This window comes from Mesitornis unicolor, unplaced genomic scaffold (genome assembly GCF_000695765.1).
Source record: "Mesitornis unicolor isolate BGI_N332 unplaced genomic scaffold, ASM69576v1 scaffold53368, whole genome shotgun sequence".
Lineage (NCBI taxonomy): Eukaryota > Metazoa > Chordata > Aves > Mesitornithiformes > Mesitornithidae > Mesitornis > Mesitornis unicolor.
Genome location: NW_010200858.1, coordinates 1 through 21974, shown reverse-complemented (window position 1 = coordinate 21974; position 21974 = coordinate 1). Strand labels below are relative to the sequence as shown.

At 41.2% G+C, this 21974-nt stretch overlaps 1 protein-coding gene across 1 annotated transcript; it reads right to left on the bottom strand.

Annotated features, from left to right (window-relative positions):
* Positions 1-14052: 14052 nt before the first annotated feature.
* Positions 14053-21850, bottom strand: MTX3 (metaxin 3; the record flags this gene model as incomplete). The annotated part of the gene is made up of 8 exons (XM_010189860.1): positions 14053-14163; positions 15560-15648; positions 16058-16215; positions 17087-17163; positions 17304-17486; positions 18505-18597; positions 20164-20240; positions 21781-21850. Coding segments are annotated over 8 exons (858 nt in total), but the record flags the coding sequence as incomplete, so codon positions are not given.
* Positions 21851-21974: the final 124 nt, after the last annotated feature.

The following is a 21974-nucleotide window of genomic DNA, read 5'->3' as shown; positions in this document are numbered from 1 at the left end:
CTGGGGATATTCTGGAAACAGCTCAGAAAAAGATTAATCTTTAATCTGATTCAGTCAGGAAGACACAGTGTCCCTAAGGAGAAGATGTGACAAGTTGCAGCGCGCTCTGTGCGCTCTCAGAGGCCCTGAGAACCTCACCAGACTTCCCCCCTCCATCGCAGGGAAGGCAGCACTCTGAAGTGGAGTGTGAACTTGGCCTTAGGGTTTTGGTGGTGGTGGTGGTTTTGGGTTTTTTTTTATTCTCTGTGCTACTTAGGAGATGATCTCTCTTTTCCATTTGCCTGGAGTGAATATTACTAGAAGCAGGGAGGCAAACTGGGAAGGCAATGGAGCAGATTAAAGACAAGGTAGAGACAAGTTAGAGCCACTGCTTTTATCTCCCGTGTCGAATTTTACCGTGCAAAAATGTGTGAAAACAGTGAATTTTAGCCACCAGTTTGTGAGAGCTTGCCATGCTGGTTTTGAAATCTGGCGAGGCACAGAGGGTTGGCCACACCTCTGCAGGAACAAGTCACAAAAACTTGGTCTAACAGAGGTGTGCTGGTGTGCAGTGGCTGGGTGGCCTGGATCTGCAGCAGGAAGGACACCAGTACCCCACAGCCTGGGATGCAGCTGTGTGCAGGCTGTAATTAAGCAGTGAACCTTGGTCGTCCTCTCCCTGCCAGTCACTTAACTATACCTCAGCTCCCCACTGTATGTGGTGTGTGTCTTGTGGCTCTCAGTCACACTGAGGGGTTGGTGTGGGATTTCCAAGGCTGAATAGTGGCTGTGTGTGCCACCAGGGGTGTTATTTAGATGTCTCCACTGGGAACAGAGATGAGATGAGATCAGATGAAGCTGAGATAATCTAAGAGGCAACAGCATCTAAAAAGCCACATTAGGAAGGATCTTAGCTGTGTGCTCAGCACCACCCCACATGGTTATCAGTCTGGACATAGACATATTGGTCCAGAAGTTTCACTGTGTGTGAGTCCCACTGTTGTCATGAAGCCAGTATGTGAGCCTGCATGATCATACTTATGTTCAGCATTTCAGTGTGAGGAAATCCCAGGTTCACCTTGGTCTTAGTAGTTTCCAGGGAGTAATGTGACAACCGTTATGTCAACAGGTGTCCAAGGTTGACTGCTGAACGTTTGGGTGAAGCCTTGAGATGGGTTCACTCTTCCCTGCCAGAGCTACTCCAGAAAAAGAAGCTGAGTGTTCAGTAAGCAGCAGAGCATGGCTGCCTGAGGAGCTCTGTGCTGGCTTTCAGCCAGCGTGTTTCATGTGGGCTCAGCCACGGCTGCCACATACAGATTGCCCCGTGCAGTGCTGCCCCCGAGGCCATGCCTCCATCCAGCCTCTCTGCAGACTGAGAGCTGCTGGAGTTACAAGGTATTTCAGCTGTACTGCATCTGTGCAAGGTAGTAATAGCAATAGTAGTCAATAGCAACCACCCTACTACTTGTCAACATGTGCAAATGAAGCAGGGCTGTATTTGGATGAGAGCCCTCCAAGGATGACTTGCACGCTGCAACTTTTGGTGGCACTGGCTGAGGAAGCAAAGTCCAGTCTGAGAGACCATGACAGGATTGTGCTGCAAGAGATTCTGTCTTTGACATGAGGCATGAAAGAGAAGTCCTCAATGCTTATTCTGTTCCCACTTCAAGAGTGCCTTTCTTTCTGTAGGAGTGAGAGTCTAGTAAAGCTTTGCACCAGAATGCTAGCTTGGATTTACTGGCTAGATTCCAATTCAGGCAGTTACCATCTACTGCTGCAAACTTTCCATGCTGTTTCAATTGGCTACAGAATGATTTTTCATTTCATGTTCAAATCTGATTTAAACGGGTACTTCATACACTTGAACAATTCCTTTACTTCATACCCAGTGGTGGGTAGAAGGATGTTATGTAGCATATACTTGGATCCACTTCAGTGAAAACTATTACCATCACTACTGGGGTTGCAAGGCCAAGCAAAGCCTTGCTGAAGGGAGCAAGACAGAAAAACTGAAAAATACTTAATTGTAAAACATAACATAGGGCTTATAGTGTCCTACTCAATATACCATGACAGAAATCTATAGTAACTTCAACATGTTATTAATAGCAAATGTTTAGTTTTTGAAAAGGTTACTCGTGCTTATTCTAACTGTAAGAAATGAGATCTCTCTCCACTGAAAACAAGCCAGTTAAAGACACAGCTTAGTCTCTGCAACAGTGGCAAAACCCCATTCTAGATCCCTGCAGTTTTCTGACACTGAGAGGACAGGCTCCTCCTCAGCTACTCATTCCCTCATTTTACCAAGTAAACTTTTTTATTCTCTTATATTCCAGTTGTTCAAATTCATTCGCCACCCTCTGCTCAAAGCTGTATTTATCCTTTTCCTCCCACTTTTCAGAATTGTCATGGTTATCAGCTCAGCAATGTGCAATGTAGATTCTTGAGATCTGATGTCATCTTGCTTGGCATATGTTACACCCTCAAATAAGCTGTTGTGCTGAATAATGTACCATATATATATGTCCCAGGTTCTCCCAGTATTATGAAGACTTATCAGTGCTCTGATTTCATGCCTCTTAAACCAGGATTTTTGTCCTTGTGTAGAGCTTCCAAGTCTGGAGTTAGCTACTGAAATAAAATCCTCAGCTCACCCTCTCTTCTCTGCAGCATACTGCTCTGCCTATCAAACCCCAAAAAGGTTCTGGGGGAAGCCTACTCTGATGATCTTTTGAAGAAAGAAATTGTGCTAGCTTATATACACCCACTTGTTCTGTAACACTTGAAGTGCTGCTTTGGGTGGGAGTTTTGCTTGCATGTGGTTTTTGCACACGTAGGTTGGGAAGTGAAATAGAAAGAAAATGCAGCAGGGAATTTCAGCCATCCACAGGAAACTGAACCGAAGGAGATTAATACCCAAAATGGTCTTCCCATAGGGGTTCACCTGACATGCTAGGAGAGCCTCCTCTCGCAGGGGGCAATGCAGAGCTAGATCGGCTCACCAGAGACGGTGTGGAGCCCCTCCCTCGACAGTTTCAGAGGACACAGACCAGTCCAGCAGCTCCTTCCAGCCAACACTGCAGTGGTGTGTGTCAGAGTCTGACCGCTCTGGTCTAGGAGGCTGCAGATCATGACCTCAAGCCTGGCAGGAAGAGAGAAGAGAGTGACCAAGCAGCCAGAACAGGCAGGGTGGTACCACAGTGCTCCTGCTCCAGCTGCAGGCCATGCCCCCGGGCCTTGCGTTCCCTTGAAATGACCCTGTGCACTGAGGCAGCTGTCATGGCACTGCTTATGCTGAGCCAGACACACACCTGGGGACCAGACACCTTTTCTGCCTTCTCAAATAGCTGTATAATGAGCACACACAGGGAGCTCCTCTGATGCAAAAGGCTGCAGGTGGTGCCACAGCACAAGACGACCCTGCTCAGGTTGAGCCTTTCATTTTAACTGATGAGGTCTCTAAAACATCCCACCTTCAGAGAAACTTCTGTAACATCTTTTCTTGGAGGAATACAACGAGTGCATGTAAAGTAGTGCTGTCCAAATGTTACTCATGAACAGAAGCATCAGCTATAATGAGCCACTTTAATTTTTCAGCTTTAATGCTTTTTGCATGCACATTACTGGAATCACGTGTTTAACTGATACAAATGTGAAGATGCTAAAGCCATTAAAGGAAACAGGAGTCTGATCACCATTGTGGTATCTGGTTTACAGTTAACAAAACAGTCTGTTTTTCCTGGATCCCATTTGCACCCTGGGAAAACACTAGGAACAGATGGTTTACTATCCAAGTTTTACAAGTGGTTCAAACAGGAGTAGGCACCTTGCATGCTGCAAATGTTTATAGAGGTTAAGCATAATCAGCTCCTGGTAGTTCCTGCCAACTGCATTAATTTAGTGATGAGTATGGGGAAAAAGCCTAAGGAAATACAGTTTTATGAGCATATTACATTAATATACACAATATTTAAGATCACAGAGAGCTGACATACGTAAAAGAGTCCTATGTCTAGAGCAGAGACTTAAATTTTCATGTTAGGTTATTTACCAATACCAGTGACTAGCAAAATAAATCTTCAGTTTCATTTCACCCTGCAGATGGGAAAAGTTCTTACAACAGTTGCTGGTTAGAGGTACTCTATCTGGAGTGCTTTTTTTGTTAATGCCGATCTATTGGAACAGAACGAGAAGTAATGGGAAGTTTATATTTGCATAGTGGTTCTTTGGAGCATCTAAAAAGGTATCTTTGGTATTCTTCCTTTTGGCCAACAACAGCTAAACTTTATACATCTCCTCTTTCTTTCATTGAGCAAGATAGTGTGAGAGATGCTGATCAAGATCTACAAAGCTCAAATTGATAAGGAAACCTAGAACCCATCTTCTTTAACCACATGTGAAGTGCAAGCCAACAAGAAGGTCTGTCTTTGTTCTATGATTTCTGTGGATATTTGCTTACTAGGTGTATTTTTCAAGTTCAGCAAGAGCTGTACATCAGCAGAGATCAACAGTCAGTAGAACATGCAGTCTAAGAGTTTTCTTTCTTGCTTGTCCAAAGTGAAAGATCTAATGAGTAGCATGATCACCTTTGCAGGTGAAATACCTTCATAGCTTCTTCTTGATACCTGAAAATGTGAAAGAGCTTCATTATGCTGTTAGAATCAGTATAATGTCTCATTCAATAGCCCAAACATATCTGCTCAGAAATCACTACCACTCATGAAATATAAGGTATAGGTTCTATTTCATTAGTCTGTAGGAACACTAACCTGGAGGAAAAGATTTCGTATTAAAGAAATACCACTAGCTAAGAGCATCCATGCTACAAATGGAGCTTTAAATTTGGAATTTGGAGAGAAGTGGTGTAATAGGCTATAGGCTGCAAATAGGCTTTGTTACACCACCTTTTCATTGCACTTTTTAAACTAAGCCACAGGTGTTAGTAGTTACAAAACATCCTATGGATGGTATGCTGGTTGTTTATATGGTTAGTGATTCAGGAGAAAAAAAAATTCTTTTTTCTGAGTCACTACTGAAACAATGTGGCACTCTGGTTTTGTTTTAGGACACAAATCCTAGGGGGCCTGATCAGCTGTCCTCATTTACGTACAATAGATCTTTGTTTAGCAAGTACTGAAGTTTTATATGACCAAGAACTTGAATTCTGGAATCTGAACAGAATCAACATGCATTTACTGCTCGTATTGTGACAGCTAACATTTTGTTTCCTGGGAAAATCTGCACTCAAAGCTTGCCAAGAACTAAGATTAGTTGTTGTGACAAGGCATCGTCAGGTTTGGCATTTCCACAGCAACTGAAGTTCTGCTCTTCTTCCCAAATACTTTAAAATGCCTTCTAGAAAAAACCAAAGCTCTGCCTCACACACTTGAAGGAAGTCTGTAGCAACTATGTTCAGTTTTTGATGAAGGAAGAGATTTGGAAAGGAAGGAAAATATAATTCACTCATGCTCTAACACAACTAATGTTATTCAAATAAATTCAAATAGCAAATGTTAAATGATTATGAAGTAATAAGGTAAATGCTTCTATCAAGAAATAATGCTTTTGTTTCTCTGTCTGAATTGTTTTGTCAAAGGTCCCAGGTAATTCTTACCATTCAGTGTTCTTACCATTCATGTTTGACCTGTGACAGCACTGGAGGCTTCTGCAAAAATACACCAAGTAAAAACTTATTTTTCAACAAGATGAGGAAAAAGTAGAGGCAAGTTAATGTATGTGCCATCAGATGCAGTCAGAAGAAACAAGTAGGCAAATTAAATGCATCTATATCAATTTAAAATTACTCTATATCAATTCTTTCCAGGGGGTTTTACCTTCACATTTTACCTATATTTTTGTAGGAATTATTGAAACCAAGCCCTAGGGAGGCATCTGGTAAACCTACAACTGAAGGAAGTGTTACTAAATCTGAAAACACACAAGGAAGTTACTAAAACCTCAGACCACACTGAACTGACTGAAAGAGAATGCGAAGAATACCATTATTGTTAAGAACTAGCAGCTAATTGCTTAATGAAAATTTGCATCCTGTGGATAACTTCCAGGAGCATAGCCTGTTTTATTTCATTCAAATGGTCTTTGGAATAAATGTGGTTTGGATTTGTTCTGCATGGCCCTCCTTGCGGCAACACGGAGTTTCAATAATGCAGATGCAGTGAAACAATGCAGGCTCTAAGGCTGTCGAAAACTCCTTCATATAGCCTGACAATTCAGAGAGCAGATGCCATTCTGGCTCTTACACTTTCTTTCTCTAGGTGAACAACTTGTGGTACCGGAAATAAGACACATCCCTCTATGTCAGTGGACAATTTTCTTACTCAAATTGTAAAAAAAACACCTCTCAAAACTGATTTATCTTATGTCAGACTTTGCCAGGCACAAGAAACTAACAGGCACACAAGGATTTTGAGTGCCAGAATCATGACCTAGAAACTTGAGAGTGGAAAATGCAGATGCGGGCAGGACTTTTCTACAAACATGTGCCCTTACTGTGAAGTAGGTAAGGAAATCTTCCTTTACTCTGCCAGATAAAACAGCAAACTCATACTCTGCAAAGGTTCTCCAGGCTACAACTCACTTTAGAAACTTGGTGTGTGCTTTAACCCAGCCCTGGAAGCCAGCCCCTCGCATTTCTCAGGAACACTCACCTCTCCTGCAACCAGATGAGTCAGCCAGTATCCTTCCAGGAATATGGCCCACTCAGAAACCCAGCAAAGAAGCGCTGCCAATAGTCAGTGCAGAGGACTGGCACCATCTTGATAAAAGGTGAAAGGCAGTGGGCAAATACTCTTAACAAAGCCTACACTGACCATTAAACAAGAGGTCCTAAAATTGCCATGGACTCCTCTTCAACTGTTTTTCTTTATGAATGATACAGCTTAGTTAAAGAGACTTCTGCCCTCACTTTTCTCACTGATATCCCAGCTGCTCTCATTTGAGCTGTACATCAGGTTGGGTTCAAAGTCAGCGCTATTTCATGTCTGTGATGCCCAAAGACAAAAATGGGGTGTTCATATTTGTTTCCTGTCCTACTGCTCATTAAATCCCAGCGCAAAAGCCATACAAGCAGTGATGGGAGCATCCTAATTTGTGTTGAAACTTCCCAAAAGAAACCTGATAAGCAATTACAGGGACAGCTGGCAACTTTAGGTTCAATCTTCTTCAAGCTGGTGAGCAAACTGGCACAAATGCCAGTTTCAATACATGCCAACATAAGTCAGGGGCTTTCTACACCAAACCAACCTAAGGATACCTAAGTGTGACCTAAGGAGAGAAAGCTGAGCTGGTAATACTAGGAGAAATGTGGGTAATGCCCTACTCTTGCCACTGTCTTTGACTAGGGGACTGTAAGTCCAGCACTCTTTGGTGACATTTGATGTCCACTAGACAGGGCTGCAAACCACAAAGAGCACTTGGAGGCTGCTCTCAAGACCTGCCTGTTGCTTGGAGGTGGTATCTAGCAGGGACTGTGCCTCCCACAAAATGTTCTTTAGGAAAACATAAAGTAAGCATCCTGCCTGCTTCAGTCCTTCTGAGCATGTCACTCTGCTGCTTATGTTCTCTACACTGGGTGCCGCCAATCGCCAACACCATTTCAACGCTTGGTCTTCCCTCTGTGAAGACAGCTACCTGGCTCAGCTACAAGAAGGAGACCAGATAGCCAGAATAATCCTTGAGAGCCACTAAGGAAGCAGACAGAAGAGAAGTGGAAATGTCGTCTTACTCCATGGAAGTCAAGGGGGATTCCTGAGTTTTTCATATCCTGCACTGAGGAAACAGGACCCTTCAAGGATTTTTGTGAAAAATAAGGTATCTCCACCCACTGCAGAAAAGCTAGTAATCCACTGGCTCAAACATTTGCCTAGAGCTGTGGAACAGCCAAAATGAGTTCTCACTTTCCCTAATTCAGAGTAGAGAGCTGAAATCCCTCTCTCACGTAATCACAAGAGTATCAGCTACTTCCATCAGTTCCCTTCCCCCGTATCTATCAGTTCCCTTCCCCCGTACCTATCAGTTCCCTTCCCCCTTCTCCAAATTCCTATCTGGGCATGAGAAATCTTTCCTGTCCAAAACAGTGCATTTTTCATTGAACATATAGGTTTCAAAAATTTGCATTTTCTGACAGCGACAGTTTCAGCAAAATGTGTGTCACCAGCTGTGGAGGTGCTGCAGCCGTTCCTCTTCCCATGGCTGCTGCTGAGCAGTGGAACATGCTGCTGAAGGAATTTCTTCATGGTTCTCATTGTGGTCACAACTAAGAGCAAAACTTGCTGGGAAATCCTGACCTGAACATATGCAGCCCAGTTTAACCAAATACTGGTCTTGCCTTTTAACAATGAGAAGAAAAACTTTCTCCTTTTTTCCCCCTTTTTTTGTGCTTTTAATAATTCTCAGAACACAAAGACATCCCATATGGAAACTTAAAAGGCTTTCCCTTCAGCATCTGACTCTTTAATGCCATGGCATTCAACTGCAAGTTAAATCCAAGTTGAAATAACTGACTGCAGGAATGGAAAAAGGTTGGAGAAGGAGACTTAGGATTCAAAATAAAAATAACTAAAATGCATAGGGAAAGGAAAATCAGCCACATTTGTTTGAAATATTTACTTGATTAAGCAATAATTGCAAGTCCCAAAACCCTACAAGAACATGGGTAGGTAATAACAGCTATGTGGAAGTCAACGGAGAGTGATGCACCAAAGGAGAGAGGGCAGACACAGGGATGCTCTTTGCAGCACAGGAAGGACACCTGCCTGTTCCTCAAATAGCAAAGGGCAGCTCTCAGCATTATTATCACTTGCACAACTGCTGTTGTGCCAGCAGTACATCAGCTGGCAGCAACTGGTAAGTGATCACTCACTGCAGCAAATGGCAATACAAGTGAAGCTGGACTTCCACCTCCACCACTTGAAGGTTGCTTTAAGTTGTAGCGTTGCAGAGACTCACACTACCTTGTGTGCGCTCTCCGTTTCTCACCTCTATGCACTTGGAAAGAAAAACCATGAGATGTTTGTGTGAACTGGCAGGCTGCCTAGCCACCCTTGTCAAAATGGCTTGGCAAATTTGAGCTGAGCACCGGATGCTTACATAGGGACTACTTCTACTTAATGAGCCCACTTGATATCCAAGGCGTGCAATTTCTCTGCACTCTTGGTTTAACTGAAGGACCGGGAACATTCTGTATTTTGGTAACAGTAAATCACCAACAGACTCTGCATGTAACACTTCAACATTGTAAAAATTGGGACCATTGACATTCATGATGAAAAAACCTCATGTGGTTTTAATGAGAGAATGAGCAAAAGGAAGCTGAACAGTGCTGATGAACAGCCTTGTGCCGTAGGCTGATTTACTGCAATAAATAATTGTGAAGCTGGAGTTGTCCCACCATTGATTCCTGGTCTCAGCTTTTAATGAAACTCAGTAAACCTTGTTCCCTCAGTCTTGCACTGAGGCAGACTGACCTAGCACATTACATGTTATTTCTTCATTATTTTTCAAAACCTGGAACAAGTCTTTGCATTTCTCCCACCTTTTGCCCACAAAAGCAGTATGTCATAGCTAGTGAAGCGGAATCTTTCACAGTCCCAAGTATTGTGACACTGATAAATGTCTCAGACAACAGGTCAGTGATGATGAAAGCAGATGCCCTGATGTCTTTCCTTTGCTAAATTTTCTTTCCTTGTCTTCGTTGCTAATGTTTTCTTTCCTTCTCCTTCCCAGCTTTTCATCCCAACCTGATCTGGTTTCACTTGTGACCTGGGATGTTCCTGGGAGCTTTGCTCCAGGCAGAGACAGCAGACCAGTGTGGTACAGGAAACACTGAACCTCCTTCTTCCTTTCTTGCTTTATCACATCCCTGAGCTGGTGCAAAAACTCACTGGGTCTCCCTGGCAGCTTGCCCCTGATACAGAGCTCTGCTCCAGAATGGGCTGCCCCCAGCCTGCTGCTGGGCAGCTCTCCTAGTGCAAGGAAGAGATGAGTATGGTGGGACTTGGTTTCTGCTCTGCTGCTCAGAACAGGACTCAAGAAGAGCATTAATCAACACGTTATCACCATCCTTGCATGGCTAGGTCTCACACAGGTTCAGAACGGCAGCTCCCAACAACATGGGCCAGAGCATTCGTGCTGGCTAGAACACCTGGACCAGCAGGGTGCAGGAAAGTGGATTCTCCACTAGCACAGTTAGGGCTGAATGAGGACAGTGACTGGATGCCAAGTGGAAAGCTCTGGGCTGCGTGCTTTGGTGTTTGGCCAGCTCAACCCTCTGTGCGGCAGTTTAATACCACCTGCTGAGCTGAACAGTCTGGTCCTGAACCAGTGCCCCAGGAAGTGCATCAAAATCCATCACCTCACTGGCACTGGTTAGCACCGAACAGGATTATGGAGCATTTTGCTGAATCAGGCTAACCACTAACAACAGACTAAAATGATTTGTGAAACAGGACATTTGTACTGTGAAACAGTACATTCTTTAATGTAGTGTCTTGTTAGTCAACATGGTCTTTAAGTATGTTAGGGATTGGACAGCTTGTTGCCAACAGCACAGACTGGCCAGATTTGAGCTACAGCATAGTTTATCATGCTAATGTAAAAAGCTGGTCTGTCTTTCTGTATGAAAAAACAAAACCAAAACTAACCAATCAACCAACCAACAAAAATGCCACACAAACAAAAAAAAAACCCCACTTTGAATGGTTCCTACTGCAGTGCCAAAAATAATACCAAGCAAGAGAGGAAACCTACCCAGGTGAGTCTGGAAACCATTTTCATCTTATTTCTTCAGGAATATACATGTTCCTACAACTAGTCAACATAAAGACATGGAATAGACCCAAAGATACCTACACATAATGGTTTCACCACTACATCGCCTGGAGCAGGGGTGTTAAATTTACAACCTGCTTACACCACTTGTAACAGGCAGCCTCTGCCTCAAAGGAAAGTGTGGCAGGCTGGATGAGTTGCTGTAGAAGTAATAATCCGTTCCCAGCTGTCACCTTTCATGGAGGGCAGGGAGGTGGCGGCCCATCAGCTGCCCTGGTAGCAGTGAGACAACAGAAACCCAGGGGTGTATCCTGCACCTGCGCAAAAAGCGCAGTATTTTGAGACTGTAGAGCTGCAGTGTGTCCAACGGGCAGCTGCTCTGCATGGGAAGCAGGCTGCACACACTGCTTTCATGGCCCCACCACTGCTGCTTGGCCAGAAGGGCTGACCCCCCCTTGTGTCTGCGGACCACCTGCAACCTCAGGCAGTGGAGGAAAAGACAGTCACTGCAGCAGGTCTTCACACTACAGCTGAGGTAGGTAGCCAAGGGTTCCTTTATATTCAGCAAACACACATTTTCAGGACTCAACATCATTATTTTAGGTATCTACTTAAAAAGATGAATCACACCTAGATCCCTTCTTTCTCCATCAGACAGAGCTTTGACCACTTCAGATGCAGACAGCTATAGGTACTCAAACTGGTCCCACCCTGGACATCCTTAACCGTCTGGCTTCAAAACTCAAGCACTCAAAATAAGCCAGTAAACTACTGGGCAAGTAGGAGTTGTCAGGCCAGAGATGACACTTCCCACATAAAGGAGTTCGGGCTTGAATTCACTTGGGATAAAAAGTATAAAAAAGTAAGTGCATGGCTGTGCAGCCTCACTGGTGGTCTGGGATGGTGTGCACTACTGCAGGCAATGTTTGCTGTGATGTTTGGCCTTGCTGTCCTCTTGCCAACCAGGCAATGAAGTTACTCAGGTACTGGTTTGTCAAAATTTTGTCATCACACAGCGCAAGGTTCACATTTAGTGAAAACCTGTGCATCCCTATTCCCCCATTCCCAAAAGCAGTTGTGTTGAAAGAAAGGATTTGTACTGAAGAGCTGCCACTGAAATCTAAAACCTGACCTCATGAATACGCTAAATTGTTCCAATTTCTTGTCCTAACAGTCAACAGTTTTTATTTTTTTTTGTTGTTGTTGTTTTTAATAGGCAAGATAAACCTTTCCACAAAGAGAAAGATAAATGTTAAAAAAAACTGACATAATTTCCATAAAAAACCACTACCAAAACTCCAGTAAAAATCCAAAACTTTAATCTTGGAACAATGATCCTTTTACAAAGAGATTTTTAAAGACTGAGTGTACATACTCACAAAAGCAAGAAACTAAGGCATATTCTCTGTAGCTGTATTTATACATTAAAGACTTTGAAAAGCCATGTGACTTGAACTCATTCAAACCTTGTCAAGATACAGGCAGTAAAAACTTTAAACGTTTGACTCACTTTTACATGTAGTGGACTGTTGGTTTATACAATTATCATGAGTATGAGCTAGATAAATTTTAAATCCCTGAAACAAATACTCAACTAACAGAATAAAGCTTAAACATTATTTTAAAGTGCTCATTAGAATCCCCATGTTTCAATTATAATTAAGAAATGTTAAAGATACTACATTCCTTACATATCAAGTCTGAAAGTACAGTATGTACACAAACTACAGTCTTGTCTTTATAAATAGGAAAGAATTTATCTATATATCAAAGGTGACTAGTAGCAGAAGGGAAGCTGAAAGACACTTTCAATTTGGCCAGAAAGAGGGAAAAAGCCCAGAATGGTCATCTCATACATACAGCTATCAGAATTCTGTATCCCAAGTGCTGCCATTTTGGCCAAACGCGACTACTTCTCTTTACACCCACTCACAAAGCATCTGCCAGTACACTGTCAGTAGAGAATTACAGCATCTCTCTTGTAATGGAGTTGCTTGGGTCTTTACAACTGGCAAGGCTGCTGCTAAGAGGAAACATAGTAAGACCTAAGTCCCTTAACTAAGCAGAATAAACACAGGGTTGAACTAGGTGATTTTTAAGGTCTCTTTCATCCAAACCATTCTATGATTCTATGATAATCATTTAGGTTGGAAAAGACCTTTAAGATCACCGAGTCCAACCATTAGCCTAGCACTGCCAAGTCCCTGGGCAGCCTGTTCCAATGCTTGACAACCCTTCTGGTGAAAAAAATTTTCCTAATACCCAAACTAAACCTCCCCTTGTGCAACTTGAGGCCATTTTCTCTTGTCCTAAATGTATTAGTTCTCAAAGAATTCTTGACTGTCAAACAATAAAAATCTGGATGAACTGTGGTGCTTATTAAAAAATAAGACAAAACTAATTAGGAGGCATCTGTGACAAATTTAGAAGCCTACAACAGCTTTCTTATTACAAAGCCCTAACCAGAGTTCCAGTATGTTTGCTTGTCAAGTCTCCTGTCCTGACAGGAGACAATCAATAATCAAACATCTCCATCTTGCTACCAGTCCTCTGATTTTGACTTTACAGTTTTGCAGCATGTGGTATTACCCTGCACACAGTTTAATCGTGTTTCACACAAGACTAATACCAGGTACCTGTGAGACATTAGTATTGTACATTACTGCACCCCCCCACAGCGCACATACTGTTCATCAATCCTTCTCAAAGTACCACATAACAAGTTTTAAAAAATACAACCAACCCTAAAAGGCAAGACTCAAGACTGGTCATGAAAGTACAATAAAAGATATTTAACTTCTTCTCATTGCTTTTCATCTCTCAGCTTCCATGAAGGGCAACATTTCATTCTTTTCTCAGCCTTTTCACCAATTTTCCAACTGGACTTTGTAATTTTCAGATACAAGAGTATAACCACTCGCATATAGTAACATGATTACAGTAAAATCAAAAGCCACAAAATAACAGTGAACATTCCATAAGTGGAATTTTAACTTCTGGTCAACATTTCTGCTAGACTAAAGGCAAAAATATGCTGTACAAAATCAGCTTAACATCTGCAGCAGTAAGCCTGTTGTTTATTTTAGCCTCAGCTTAGTGTGTGGTCAGCCTGAACTATGCAATGTCTTAAAAGAACAGGTAGACAGGAGATTGTAAAGCTCTATTTTTCCCTACTGTTACCCATTAGCAGATTCTTCCTTTGAAAAACAACATTCATGTGAAAAATTTACTGTGGCGCTCAGAGGAGTTGAAGGCAAACGCATGTGTAAGGACAACAGAAGTTTGTCAAGGTGACAAACGATTCAGTGGACTGCTTTCTTCTCCACCTGCAGCAAGCTTGAGCGTTGTTAGCTTTCGAGGGGGATGCTGAGGACTCTTACGAAGGTTGTTGTCCATCTGCAGAGAAATAATGAGAGCGGGATCTAGCAAACAGTAGAATATAGATTATACAATTAGACTATTCATCAGGGCTGCCATCACTCATGCTGGTTTGCGGTATGTTTTACCCTGTTATTTCAGGCCCTGCCAAAACTGATGCCTTGGTTCCTTTCCACTCCCAAATACTTGCTTGTGTTAGAGCTGCTATTCATTCCATTAGCACATAATGCATCAAACCCAGGGCAAATAGGTATGCTTCTGCTCAAATAATTTTGTCAGTATTACTGGAGAAACCAACACTGCTACCCGCTTCTAAGAGGTCAAAGTTTGAATTCTGTTCAATAGCCAAATGTTGGTAGAAAGCAGATCAAAAGTCAAACTGCTAACATCAATGGATGCTTCTGCAAGAACAAATCTTTTTCAAATTAGAAGTGTTCTGGAGGAGATGGGTGATCTAGATTAGTTACAGACTTCAAGAAGTATTAATAAAGAACATGTGATAAGACCTTTTCAAAGACAGACTACAATTAACCTCTGGATATACAGATTTTACATTTTCATAGGAAATCAATCCAATGCCCTGTGTGTTACATGGTATCAGAAAGAGTCTAGTTACTAGAGAGTAAACAGAACCACAGAAGACAGCACAGGGGAGATCTCCAGAGGTTGTCCAGTCCACCCAGTTTCAAGGTAGGATCAGCTTTACTCAAATCATGCACGACACACATCTGTGTAATTCACTCTTTAAAACTTTCACAGCCACAATTTAACACTACGAAGAGGAGATCAACATCAACACCTAATCCTACAGAAGCTGATCACAGTTAATGACCTATTTCATACAGTGATCTTTTTCAGGAAGAAATTCCTTCTATCCTTCTACTTAAAGTGTTCTGTCTGCATCAGAAGACTAATTCTTTACAAGTATTTTTCACATAGGCTGTATAGCTTTTGAAGGTAAAAGCCTTGGAAACAAAGAATGTAAAGAAATGAAAGCTAGATGCAGAAACAGGAGAAAGAGTGACTGCCGGTCAGTGACTACAGCATTCAGCTGGGAGCACAGAGAGCTATCAGCCTTCACTTGCAGGACCATTTCAAGTTCTGATCAATACATCTGTCACCTCCTCTGCTGGCATGCACACTTGCAGAAAGACACCCTTCTTTTGTTGGTATGCACACTTGCAAGACAACGTTCTTGTGATTGTAATAAGAACACTTTTTAAGTGCAAGGCTTCATTAATTATTTCTTTCAAATAACACAATATTCTTCCTGCCTCTCTATACAAAGTAAGAGACTAGAAAAGAAGCAATTAAAATAATATGTCCATTGTACAGTTGCAGTTGCCATGCAAGAATATCTGTGAACAAGTAACCACAACAAAGCGGGGAAGTTAGAGACTGAAGCAAAGGTAACCTTTTCAATCAAGTTGGATTCCTTATTTACAAGCTGTGTGAGTTTCTGCAGATTAGCATCTGCTGTATCCTGTCCAGCCGGAGAACAGCCTGGAGAGTGAAGGCAGAAAAATGAGGAGTGAAAAGGTATTTACAAATCTTTTAAACCCTTAAAAAATAAACCCACATTGGAGGGAAAGTTCATGCAATATTTTTATCCTAAGAATTTAAGTGAAAAAGCCATTCCATGTGAGAAAAACAGAAGCACTAATCACGAGCCATAGCATAGATACAGTTGTATACTGACAATGCTTGAGAGAGTCTAAAACTGACTATTAACCCTTGCTTTTAATTTTCAATCCTTTCTGCACAAGTTTCTCCACCTTACTTCCCTATAGAAGGTCCAGCAAAAACTACATAAAATCCAATTCTGCCTTGGTTCACAGATGGGAATCTGGATTTGTAATCCAAACAAGACCATCCAAACATGAAAAAAATGAGGAAAAGCAGCACAGCTTACCTGAGACAGTTAACCTGAAGTAGCAAGTTAAAATATCATCACAGAATTGACACAGATTGGAAAGCTGTTTCAAATGCTCTTGTAATCGTAGTCTGGGAAAACAGACTTTATAAATTGGTGCAAGGAAACCAAACACAAAGGCATCCAAGGTGGTAGGCCTGAATAGTGACAAAACAAAGCAAAAAAAACCAGTGACTGAGGTTAAGACATAAAGACTTCTACAATGTAATCATTTTTCTGTGCATGTAAAACACAACTCAGGACAGAACACAGTCAGCTCTTCTGGCATTCTATCTTTCGGTACCCATCTCATGAACACATAGTACAGACTATCCACTGATTTCAGCACCTCTGAAGTAGAGATATGCTGGCAGGCTGAAACAGTAACTTCAACATTAAAACCCAGTCATGCTGTCATGTACACTGACAAGCAAGCAACTCTAAAACACGTTTTTGGCACTACAAAAGCCAAGCTGTATGCCAAGGAACCACGATCCTCTCTGATGAAGTGGTCCGACTTCAGTGGCTAAAGCAACAGCGATCCTTTTTAGGACCTGTTGGCACTACGCTGTTGGCAATATCTGTGTCCTGCTCTGTGCACATACTACAGGAAGAGGAGTGTTCCCAGACCTACACCCTCCTCCCATGAAGGCAGTGGTGACACCTCAGGCGTAAAGCATTTTTCCTACATACAAGCACAGGAGGTGACATTCAGTGGCTAGAAAAGCATTCTCCAGTGCTAAATTAATTAATCAAGCACCCCAGATTCTCTTAGCAGCTGTGGGCACCATCTGCCTCTCTGTGGAAAAACACAAGATAAGGGAGACACTGCACTGCATAGTTCAAAGATCTCGTTTGTGCCCTGTTTGCTCATTCAGATTTATCTGGAAAGCAGAGACATGAAACTACTGTGCAACACTTTTAACATTCTGGCAGGTTTAAAAGAAAAAGGCTAAGTGTTTACAGAGCTATGTGGTACCCGTTTTATTAGTCATTAAAAAATCCAACAAAAAACCCAAACACACTCACGTATCTCCAAAGAAAAACCGAGACATTCCCAATCTCTTCGACAGGAGATTCAGGCACTCCTTGGCATCTCTGTATATCTGATGAAACACGAGACTGTCTAAGAGCCCTAGGTGTATCAAGGCTAGTATGCACAGCATCTTTCAACATTTGACAAGTGCTACACTGTTTCAGTTTTGTCTTTGACAGCACCACAGATTTTTTACTACACAACACATACCTGTGCTTCCACTTCAGTGAGACTGTAGAGTGGAGGCCCTCCCCTGGTCAGCAAGATCCTGTTCAGTGCCTCCCTGGACATCTTTCCGGGCAGATACAAGCTCAGTGGGAAGGCAATCCTTGAGGCAAACCATGGCTTTGTCACACTGCAGTAATTTTCAGCCTCAACCCAGAAAGTATGCAGCTGTATCAACACAAGGAAGAATATGACTGGAATCTGAGTAAGAATAGTAGGCATCTCTTGAAAGCAGAAGCATTAGCAATTATTGTAATTTAAGGCAGTCAGGTTCCACAATGGATTACACTAATCCTTTGAGTGCAGGAGTACATAATTAAGGCAACAGCTACCTTCTGCTTAAAGAAAAACAACAAAGACACCACACAGACCAGTATATATGTGTATAAAATTACATACACACTCATCTTTATGTATGTATGTATCTATATACACACACTCATATAAGTGCATTTTACAGAAGATATTACAAAAAAGCTGCACATGTACAGTACCAGGTTTGAAATTTTCATAATTTTTTTGAAATTCTATATAACTCTTAAAATAAGATATTATGAAATGATGAATTCAAATTCAAAACCTTGTGGGTCAGCTGAAGAAGCTAGCCTCAGATATCATCTGATCTGAGTATTTTTTCCTGTACAAACCAAAGCCAAAGTCATTCAAGAGATCCAATGTCTGGGGATTTTTATAGCTCTAATGCACTTACACTAAATTGGTAAAGGCATGTAGCCATGTGTTATTTAGAACTGAAAAATGAATCTACTGATAGGTATTTTAATTTCTCAGAAGGTCTAAACAGTTTGAAAGGCTTTCACAGCTGTGTACACCACATCAGACACACACATCCTACTCAAAGTTTTTTCAAAAGAATCAAATGAAACAAAAAATGGCTGTTTTTCGGATATTGTTTCCTAAAAAGTACCTAAAAGAAAAAATATTATTAGATGCCCTTTTAAAATGTCTTTCATAAATTCATAATTATTATTTTTACTTCATACCCCATAAACACACACACTTCTTTCCTTTTCAAAAGTTGCTAGGCAGTATTTCCAAATTGGACTAATAAAGCAAGTACATTCCAGCCAGGACTATGGCTAAGAGACTTCTTCTCCCACAGTGGGTATCTCTCCTAACATTCACTTCCAAAAATTCTGACCATTATAAAGTATTTCCCAGTACTTACCAGAGCAGGAAGAAGTTTTTCTTCCAGTAGGGCAATATATGCCAGAGTATCAGCTCCTTGTTTTGCAGACAATTCATAATCAGCATTGTATTTCTATGAATTAAAAAAGATACATACTACAAATAATGTTACACAGAACTTTCCAAAAAGACAATCAAGGCAACCCAAAGTTTCTTCAAACTTAACAGCTATCAAGTCAGTAAATACAACAACATTTTGCAGGACAGAAAGCATACACTTACTAGAACTTCTTTACTTCTTCAGGCTAGCTGTGTCAAACCTCCTTGCATCTCCGTTTTCCAATTTCTCATTCCTATCTTTTTAGGCCCTTCTATTCTCAAAATTACTCTTGTGTCTCCTTCCCACTGCTTTCCAAGCAACTGTCCAGTGATACAGAAGCAATTCTTCAGTACTTAGGACTGTAGCAAACCTCTGGCAAGTCCCCATCTTTATTTTCAAATAAGTATTTGACATTTCAGCTGGTGTAAGCATAAAAAAGGCAAGCATTCCCTTCTTTTGCTTTTAATTACCATTTTAAAAGTTTAGAAATTGGATGCTAATAATATAGGGAATCAATGCACAGCTAAATTAAGGCAGTTACAGCTGACTGTTACAGCTTTAAATTCTTACACTGGATCCTTTTAAGAGGCATTAAAAGGGTTAGTAACTTTTTTGGGGGGGCGAGGAGATTCACTTTTTCTAATTTAGAAACAAAGGGTTGGTGCTGACTCTTATCTTTTTAGGTAGCTGAAAAGCAAGCATATTATTGTTATACCTTAACTCAAAGAAGGTGTCGTCGTCCCACCCCAACATTAAGGTATCTTTGGTACTCAAATGGCTATAACACTTTAAAAGGATTTTAAAACAATTGATCAAAGTCCCATCTCAAATGCACAGTTTTCAGGTTCTGTTTTTCTGCCCCCAAAGATTTAAAGTTTCAGTAACACAGCATTTATGAGATAATCTTCTTGACTAGGCAGTAACTGTGTTTCTAATGTAAAAGCAGAATAGTAGGTGGGAGGACCATCTTAACAAATAAAAAGATGATGCCATACATTATTAGATGTCTTCATACTTTGTGAAAAGAAGAAATGGTGTAGCTCTATTCTTTATGAATAGAATGTTAAGAGATCTGCAAAAGGCAAGCAAGAGTTCACTATGCAAGAGCATGATGTGCATCGAGAAATGCTTGCAGGTTTTTTATGCTACAAGCTACAGAAAAACTACATAGATTCAAAAAAATGCTGTATGTATTATCCTTCAAAACAGAGCAGTGGCAGACAATTACCCATTTAAGCAGTTAAAACCACACTTCCCAAACTGTGATCTCCTAGCTCTGCATACCCATAATGAAATTAAAATTGTTATAATTAAGACCAGGGTGCTCAGTGAGAAACTCCTCAATTAAGGCCAGCTTGTTGTCCTTTCCAATGAACAGTTTTCTTGTGCCTGTTTTAAAATCTTTCACATGACTAATAATCAACCTTTTAAACAGCAATCTGTTATCCACCATTTTTCAATTCCCATGTATGGATGAAAAACAGGAAAGCACAAGGTGCAAACTGTGTTCCAGGTTTTCAGATGCCTGTATTGATGTATAGAGGGGACATGTAGAGTCACTACAAGGCAGAGAAAACAAAATTTTTGAAAGAGACCTACCTGCTTTCTTAAGAAGTTTAGTATTTTTGCTGGCTGAGAAATAACAACGTCTTCTGATATCAGGACTGGTACATCTCCTAGAAGACATAAATAATACAGTCAACAGTTTATATGGATGATTTCTAACATAACTAGAAAGCAAGCAGTTGCTCATCTGCTTTTTTCTTCACAGTATGCTTTGATCTTCCTAACATGTATGCACAAGCTAAACTTTAAATAGCAGAGGAATTCCACCAAGGTCACAAACATATTTGGTGTCTTGTGGCCTTCATTAATAACAACACATGAAAAAGGGTCCATATAAAACCAGACTGAAGCCAATGTCTTCTGCTAGACATTTAACACTTTGAGAACCAGGCTACCTGTCTGGATTTCAGATGTCCATCTTATCCCAACCCAGTCCAACTGCCCTCTCAAGTCATTAATCTCTGGGCCTCTCCTTCCTTCTACTCCAGTTTTTCCCTGCTCTTCCCCTCCAAATCCATTTTAACCACTTGTTTTCTCTATCCTTGCCACAGTGTCCAAGCTACCACTTCATAACCATGAACTACTCCAAGAACCAAGTATTTCCCTTCTGCTAGAAGCGCACTGGTCAGCATTTAGTCATCACACAGCAGGATCGAAGACTGTGGAGTGCAAAATCTCTGTAAGAAAGGCTATCTTATAGCACATTCACAACATAACTGCCACAATGAGCCTAACATGACTGCTGCTAAATACTATTAAAGTGTCAATTCTCAGCAACACTCACTATTTGGATTTTTTTTTAATGTATTTTGGCCATGAAGAAAGGCAGTGAACTTTTGGTGAGTACACCCAGCTAGTTCTTGGTATCTTTTGCTAACAATACACTGAAAAGCAAGAGTCAAAGGTGCAACTTCTCCACAGATATAGCAATGTCTAAACTGATGATGTGGTAAGTGCAAATGACAGAGTACTTCAACCCTGCAAGTGACTTTACGTCTCTGGAATAGAGCACAGTAACCCAGATACAGAGCAAACAGGTAATCAATGAGTATAAGTATCCAACACTAAGAAGCCATCTCTGATACCTTATCTTCAACTTCTCTGACAACTAGGTTGATAGCCAACTTTTGTGAGTCAAACTCTCTAACACAGCACAGTTCTAAACATTCCAGCTGGTGCAAGTTATATTCTTTGGGGCTCACATTCTACTTCCTACTGTACCAGCCCATTAAATTATATATAATTAAAGAACACTATTTCCATAGAGAAGTCTAGTTATTTTCATTACAAATACGCAAAGTGCAAAAAGCTTAAACATTTGCTTTCGCTATACCATCAATTTGGACTGCCTGACTGAAACAGGTTTGTACGTTGCATCACTGCTTTGTTGACTGCCCGCTACTTCACTCATGCACGTTTTAATAAAGCATTCTTTGAGGCACTTGATGTATGTCTTGCATTATTTTACTCCCACAAATTCATCACAGTTGATCCTGTAAAGCAATTTATTGTGAACGCAGGCAGCCTTCACTGGCCCAGGTTACACTCATAAACACAAAACCAAAGGAAACTCAGAAACAATGCAGAGATTGGAACCCACATTTGTAACATGGCTATAGTTAGAAAAATGAAAAATTGCAAAGATGGTACCTTTCGGAGCTCTCCAGGAGTTATTTATAGTATTCACTGTCAGGGGGGCGCCAGAAAATTTGGCGTAAGCCTGCAGTAAAGATTGTGGGGAAAAAAAATCCAGTCACTATGTGTAAGAAAAGTGTAAGATTGCACTTTGAAACTTTTTTCGAACAGCTTCGGGCACTGGAGACCGGCTAAAAGCAAATACACTT